The sequence below is a fragment of the Trachemys scripta genome, chromosome 3, assembly GCF_013100865.1.
Source record: "Trachemys scripta elegans isolate TJP31775 chromosome 3, CAS_Tse_1.0, whole genome shotgun sequence".
Classification (NCBI taxonomy): domain Eukaryota; kingdom Metazoa; phylum Chordata; order Testudines; family Emydidae; genus Trachemys; species Trachemys scripta.
In genome coordinates this window covers 141,392,473-141,400,558 of record NC_048300.1, presented here as the reverse complement: position 1 = coordinate 141,400,558, position 8,086 = coordinate 141,392,473, and the positions used below count along the sequence as shown (strand labels likewise).

The 8,086-nt window shown below is 40.0% G+C and overlaps 1 protein-coding gene across 1 annotated transcript; it reads left to right on the top strand.

Moving 5' to 3' along the window:
- TPBG (trophoblast glycoprotein) lies at positions 1-4,437 on the top strand. Its single transcript, XM_034766142.1, has one exon. The coding sequence runs from the start codon at positions 114-116 to the stop codon at positions 1,278-1,280; it is 1,167 nt and encodes a 388-aa protein (XP_034622033.1). The 5' UTR covers positions 1-113; the 3' UTR covers positions 1,281-4,437.
- Positions 4,438-8,086: the final 3,649 nt, after the last annotated feature.

The following is an 8,086-nucleotide window of genomic DNA, read 5'->3' as shown; positions in this document are numbered from 1 at the left end:
CTGCGCGCCCCGGGGGCAGCGGAACGTACCCCGGCCGGAGAGTTTCTGTCCAGGCTCCCGCGGCGGGCAGCAGCGTCCGGATCCCGGCGAGCGCGAGCCAGAGGGGCGCGAGGATGGCGGGGCGCGCTCTGCGGGGCGCTGCGCCCCCGGCCCCGGGCGGGGAGAGGCGGGCGGCGCTGGGGCTGCTGCTGCAGGTGCTGCTGGGCTGGGGCTCGGCTCAGCAGCCCGGCTCCTGCCCCGCGCCCTGCGAGTGTTCCGAGACGGCCCGGACGGTGAAGTGCGTGAACAGGAACCTCACGGCGGTGCCCCCGGACCTGCCGCCCTACGCGCGGCTCCTCTTCCTCACGGGCAACCGGCTCGCCAGCCTCCCGCCCGGCGCCTTCCTTTCGCCGCCGCTGCCCCAGCTCAGCCTCCTCAACCTGAGCGGCAGCCACCTGGAGCAGGTGGAGGCGGGCGCCTTCGCCAGCCTGCCCAGCCTGAGGCAGCTGGACCTGAGCGGCAACGCCCTGGCCAGGCTCAGCCCCGAGGCCTTCGGCAACGCCAGCAGCCCCCTCGAGAAGCTGAACCTCAGCAACTCCCTCAGCAACCAGAGCGCGGTGTCCGCCCTGGCCGAGCTGCTGGGCTCGGGGGTGCTGGGCAACCTGAGCCGCCTGGAGCTGGCCGACAACAGGCTGCTCTCCCTGCCTGCGGGCATGTTCTCCTCCCTGCCCAGCCTGCAGCACCTGGACCTGCGGAACAACTCCCTGGTGAGCTTGCAGGCCGCGACCTTCCACAGCCTGGCCCAGCTGCAGAGCCTCGACCTCAGCCACAACTCCCTGAAGTGCCTGAAGGACGCCACCATCGCCCAGCTCCGCAGCCGGCCCGCGCTCCGCAGGATCAGCCTGGACCACAACACCTGGGTCTGCGACTGCTGCATCGAGCACTTGGTGAGCTGGCTCAAGGAGAGCGACCAGGTGGAAGGGAAAGGGGCCTTGAAGTGCTCTTACCCTGACAAGATACGGGACAAACCCCTGGTGAAGACCAACAGCTCAGACCTGGACTGTTCTGTGCCTGTAGACATCCAGTCCCAACTGCAAACTTCGTATGTCTTCTTAGGGATAGTGCTGGCTCTCATTGGAGCCATTTTTCTCCTAGTTTTGTATTTGAACCGAAAAGGAATCAAAAAGTGGATGTACAATATCAGAGATGCATGTAGGGATCACATGGAGGGATATCATTACAGATACGAGATGAATGCAGACCCCAGGTTAACAAACCTCAGCTCTAGTTCTGATGTATGAAGATACACTATGGAAGCAGGGCAGGGCACAATAGCTATGCATGAAATGTAGACTTAAGCTTTACCCCCATGCTCACTTCCCCTCTCCCAGAGAAACAACAGATTTATTTGTGCCACCTGGGGAATATGCCTCCAGGTAACGTAAAGGTGATGACTATTTTCTGTTACCCTGAAATATTGAGCAATTGTGCATGGTGTTGGGCTGTACATAAGAAACATGCTGCTATTCCCTCTCTTCCTCCCCCCCACCCCCACCTGTTTTTCTTTGGAACTTGCTCTCAATACTTATTTGAAACATTTTTCGAGATCTAAAGTGAAAAAGATCCTCTCTTTGATGTTCCCAAACCGCAAGAGCATATACAATTTACCAATACAGATACTATCCAACAAAAACTGCCTCAACTTTTTTGGGAAAGAAGCTTTATTCATCAATTACAGTTTTGTTCTTATGTATCCTAACTGAGAAGAAAATAATTTTATTCCATAAGCTACCTGCAGATTTAAAAAGCTCCTAACAACTCTGTAGAAAGAAGCAACTAAAATAGTGAGCATGCACAAATACTTTGTAGTTTTACATGTTAGGGAAAACTTACAACCTCAATAAGCCGCTTACTCTTTTGTAAAGTTCTTTTTGATGGCAGTTTACATGAAAATAGGATGCTTTTTTAATATAAACTGCATATAAACTCAGTTTGAACTGTTAAATAATTCAATAAATGTTCTTACAAAGAACTACTGTTGTGCTGAAATTTGTTTAATGATAAAACTCTGAAATAAATGCATGGAAGTATAAGTTTGGGAAATATAAAGTTATTCACAAGTAGTTGTACTGTATTAATTCATGGAAAACAAATTCTGTTTTTATAGAACAGGGTCCAGTTTAGAGTCGGGTTATAAGTATTCACGTGGCAATTTGTGAATCACCGTATAAGACAAGTTCTCCACAGGGAGAACAGATTTCCCTTAGTAAAAAGCCCAGCAAACAAAACAAAAAACAAATAGGCTAATGCTAGGTTCTCCCTTATCACTAAAATACTGCAAGATTATAAACAAATAAAAATTACGTGAAAACGTACACTGCAATTAAAAATCAAGTGCAATGATGCATGCTTAAAGCTTTAGAAAATTGCATCTAAACTATTGCTTTTAATTATATAGTAGATTTTCCATAATAAATTAAATGTTGACAAATCCTGAAGGCACAATTTGGCACATGAAACTTAATGTTTATTATTTGAAACTTGCAATCCTTGGGCAATACTGCAGTAATTACACTGTGCATCATGTTTTGAGATCTGACCTAATTTTACTGCTTCTTAAAACTACTAACAGGTCATCTTTAATAATAATTCTATACATGTTTGTGCTTGACATTTGCCTATGAGTGACATTTTGTTTAAATGTTTATGCAGAATACATAAGGAAGGACTTTATCATATTGCCTAGTATTTAATTTTGATGGCACATTTTGAAAGGATAGCAACTGAACCATCTGTAGCCACCAATAACCTAATGAGCTTTCTCTTGTAAACAGATTCTAAATGAAAGGGGACAGATTCACATTGAACTTTTAACACTTAATTTAATATTTCCGCTTGTTGGCTGAGCACTTCAATTATTTTATCTGACATTCTTAAACAATACAAATAACGTAATATAAAGTTTGTCTGGTACATAGATTATTTTTTGCTTTTAATAGTGAAAATTGTAGTAGCTATATGCTTTTCATAAGACTTTTTATGAACATAAAGTAGCTCAAACTAAGATATTGGGTAAAAATAAAAATATATATATAAACTTAGTCTGACAGTTGTCACCATTTAAATGCAATTTTTTTATCCTTGCGGCATGTGACATTCTCAAAGTAATTAATTTGTTTTAAGACTAACTTCTGTAGCTTGAAATCATCAACATTCACTAACACTGACATTTTGTTTTTAAAGGTACACAATTCTGAGAATAAGGAAAAGGGACGAACTCCCAAAATTTTGATGAATGTATTTTAAAACTAATGACCTATGATAGCTTCTCCTACTCTGATGATGAATATAAGGATCACAGAACACTAGGTTCAGTTTTCAGATTTAAAAAAAAAAAAAAAAAAAAACCTTCCCAAAAGTCAGTTAAAGTATTTAACAATAGTGAAATTACTGTCTGAATAACTTGCTGTGCAACTACCAAAAAATTCCTTAAAGCTCATGATTACTTAGTAAATGCAAAATAGTTTGTGTTATAAGATAGTATTTTAGTTACATGACAAGCTATGTTGTATTGGTTATTTCAGAGACTGTCACCTTCCATGTGTTTGTACAGTGCCTAGAACAACGGGGCCTCAATGTCATTGGCCTATAGGTACTAGAGCTGTATATAATGTATAATAATAATTTCAAATATATACCAGCCAAGCAGTTTCCTGGAGGCGTGGCCTTTGTTAATAGATAAGTTAAAAATAAATACAGTAAAATATCAGTCTTTCATACATAGCTTATTAAGGATAGCTAATTGACTATCTTAGTCACATAATCTGTAACTAAAGAATTCAGCAAGTCCGTGTTTGTGTAGTGGAAAAGTGTCTCAAGTGTACCAACATCTATTAGACTCAATGATTATCAGTGTTTTTGTATGATAGTCACTGTAGTAAAATTGTTGAGAGAATTGGTGACACCTGCTTTAAAAATAAGTTCTGCCATTTGCTTTCAAGTAGATTTATTAGTGTATGACCATTAGACTGTGACAGTGTTGTGTTATGCTGATACGCACCTAAAATGTTTGACCAATAATGAATGCTTTGGTGTTTTTGTAGAAACTATAAAATGCATCTGAACTTTAAAATCTTTTCTATAAAATTCATGGTTGGAGCTTGTCTTCCTTTCCTATAAGAAATAGTTAGTACACAGAAGACAAGAATAAGATAGTTAGTTATAAAAGTGCTTCTGAATTTTTAAAAAGTGTACATTGTAAATGCTTTGGGATTGCAGGGTTTTCTAAAGCATACTCTTTCCCACTGCTTATCCTGCTTTGACACCTTAAATTTCACCTAATTACTACTTCCAAAGCAGTATAATTGGTGGGAGGGCTATTTTATTCCTTCAGACTTTAATAAAAAGTATGCAGTATTAAATGCTTTCAACCTTTTATTTTTATATATATATATATATATATATATATATATATATATAGGCAACATCTGAAAGTTCCAAATGGGCTGGTTGTCATTGAGGTTTCATAGGAAAGAGCATCTGGCCTAAAGCAAGGGGGTAAGCTTCAAGAAGGATGAGTAGCCAAGAATCAAAAAGGATAAATAGTATTAGATTAAGGGGTCTCTTGCTGTCCTAAAAGTAGTCTAATTATAACAAGCTTAATCTTCTTTAAGAGAGGGAAGCAAAGTGAAGCTGGGAGTTAGAAGAATTTTAGTATGCTTCTCATAAATATGAAGAAGTGTAGTTTGGATAAATTGTCATTGTCCATTCAGGGACAGAAAATTCCCCAAATCTTCCTAAGCCCAGTCAGCTGTTAGGTAGCTAAACATTTCATATGTTCAGCAAAACAGTGCATGACTGCTAAATTAAAACTCCAAAAGTAATCAGAATTTTTACACACCTGTTTTTAAATCTTTTCTTGTTAGCTAGTTTAACTTTTAAGCATGGCTAATAATGCCCTTCTAACAGATAGTCAGGTGAAGCCATCAGTCCAAACCAATATACAGTACTGGCCAAAGCTGCCATCGGACTCGGAGTTATACATAGACATGATGGTAACATTCAAAGTTTTGTTGCACTGAGAGCTAAAGCTCTAATTTTATAACTAACAAGTGTTTTCAATGAGAATTTGTTATAGATCTATACTGTTTCTCCTTTTTCTCATTTCCCAGAAATCCATTTGTAGATATATATAATGAAAGGGTTCCACAAACAGAAAATCAGTCTGAGTACAACTGCATTTTGAGATTCACCGTTGTCATTTGCTCATAAGTTTTTATACTAAAAGGGCCCTTGTCAAGGTTGACAGGACCAAAACTTGACACACACTTTTTCCTCTCTGCAGCGGCTGAGTGTTCATGAGCAACCGCACAATAACTCTGAACATGTGATGAAGGAAAATAACATTTGGTAAGACATTTTAAATTCCAAGCTTCCAAATTAATTTTGTCTACTGTGATGGAGGGCGAGGGGTTAAAAAGATAAATTGTTTTTAAAACTATGAAAGAGACCTTGATTATACCCATTTTAAATTTGTCAACAATGATAATCCCAACACAGCTGATAGATGCAATTATTGATTGATATCAGATAGCATTCTTACACTGTTGGAGACCCATAGGCTTTCTTACTGTGGACTGTCTTCATGGGTCTACACGCATCTTATTTCTAACGAGCTACGGCAGCGAGGTTTTTGTGCAAAGCAAGTAGAGCTACGTTCTTGTAATGTTCTTAATGCAGGTGTTTCACCTGTGACATTTTTGTTGTGGCATAGTGGAATATAGATGTATGTAGCATAAAACGTATGTGATCCTTTACAAACAGATTTACATGTTTTCTGCCCGAATGGGCTTTCAGTACTCTCTTAAGTGCAAGTTCTTTTAAATTAGCAAACCAACAAACTTGTAATCTTTAAGACTGCTGAACATTATGATGTTCTGGGCCTGCTGCAGTTCCTATTAAATCAGTGGAGACTCCCATTGAATTCAGTTAGATTTAGATATCTCTAATGTAATCAATATAAATCAAAATGATAAAAATGGGGAATGATTAAGCTACTAAAGTTTATTTTAATAGCTATATTTTTATTGTAGCTCTTTAAATAGTAATTATTTACATTTTTCCCCAAAGCATTCATTGGACAGCATTTTCCTCTTTTGGAAAATGGTGAAATAATGTGTCTCTTGAGTTCTCTAAAATTATGCATGAGATAACATCTAGCATCCGAACAAACTAGTAGTGATATGTTAATAGACATTGTGGTGAAAGATTTAGAAAGTTAGTCTGATTATTCTAGAAATCTTATGCATGGAAGAGACTTGTAAAATCTTTAGATTCAGGGCATGTGCAAATTGAAGCTAGGTTTTATTATTAAGAATGATTGTTGAACAAAGACATGTTGGTTTTGCTACCAGATTACTTATAAATGTTGTGTGCTCTCTCTTGATTTATCTACTTTAAATTTTATAGGCAATGCTGGATTGTGGTTTTAAATAAGAATGTAATTTTTCTTTATAGTAGAGATTATGGATGTGGTACCAATTTTCATTAACTAGTACTGATAAAAGCCATTTATGTGCAAACTGCATGACTTTTACTTGCTTAAAAAAAAATTGACAAATGATTTAAGAGATTGTGGCCTAATTATTGTTGTTGTTTTGAATGTAATGTGATAGCTTTCTGCTTTTTAAGCTTAATATGTGCAGTACTTTCCAAGTTGCATATTGATTTTTAACACTATTAATGATGATGGATTTTCAGGTTTTTAATGGTTAGATCAAAAAAAATCTGTATTTTACGGTCTGCAAATATATATTTACATATAAAGAAATTATGGTGACTGATAGTGTCAATTCTCTTACTATGGGGAAATTATAAAAGAAAAATTGCCAAGAGTTCTGCCTACACAGAGGTTGCAAGCTCAGTCACTTAAAACAACAACAACCGAAAAACACCTTTTCCCTTGGGAATAAATCTCATTTTAAAAATCCCTATTTTTTTAGGAACATTTTAGATTGTGACAAAGTGGAAATAAAAGTGAAGGTTGCTGTTTCATCTTCTGAGACGTTGATATTGCAGAGTGTTGAGGTCATTACAGTACCGTTGTGTTTTTTGTTTAAAATACACTGGCTCAAGAATAAACCGGAATACATGGTCAGTCTTAGCTCTAACTTTCTTTGTTTTGTTTTGTTTCATTCTTAGTGTTAACTCAGCACAGAAAGATGCTTAAATGTAAACATATTGGGGTCGTCTACATATTGGAGTTTTACAGTCTACAAACATCCAAACACTTACGTGTATGTTGAACTTTATTTACTAGCGTAGTCCCATTGAAGCCAATGGATTTGTTCATGAGTTTAATATAGTGAAATACTTTTGCTTTTAAGCATCTAAACAAAAATGCATTGTTGACACTATTAAAAGTAAAATACTGTCAAAAGAGTTTGTGGCATCCATTATATTGGTTAATTAATGGGGAGATAGTTGTTTCCTCCTAGGGATATTCTGCGCCACTGCGCATACGTAGAATTTATGGCAGATTTCTCTACTTCCTTGCGGAAAAATGACTTTCTGATGGGAAAGCAAAGGGAAGCCTCAAGAGTGGTCATGAAACCCTCGCAGCAGTATGTTTCGGGTGCCCAAGGCAGCCGGCAGAGAGGTAAATCCCTGTGAGGTAGGGGGTGGGACTGGAGAAGACCTGCCTGGTGGCTCCTACTCTGCACTGGGCTCAGCTGCTAGTCCAGTTGGGCCGGGGAGGACGGGACTTCCTCTTCCCCCCCCCCCCCCACCGCATAGCATCTGGGGCCATGTCAGACCTACCCCCAAATTTCTACCCCAGCTGTAGGAAGCTCTGCAAATTCTCCCTCCTCCTCCTCCCTGTGCTTCCTGCACCCATCACTCCTCAGCTGCAGGGGGAGGGATCTCTGTACAGGGAGCTCCCAGACCTCCTCCTACCCAAACCCTCCTGCCAAGCCTCACCATCCCAATGAGCCACCTGGATTCCCACCCTACCAAGGCCCAACCAGCTGCACCTGGATCCCCACCCCTTTGACCCCCACTCCCCCAGCATCTGGACCCACCCACTGAGCATCCCACACCCAGGCCCCCC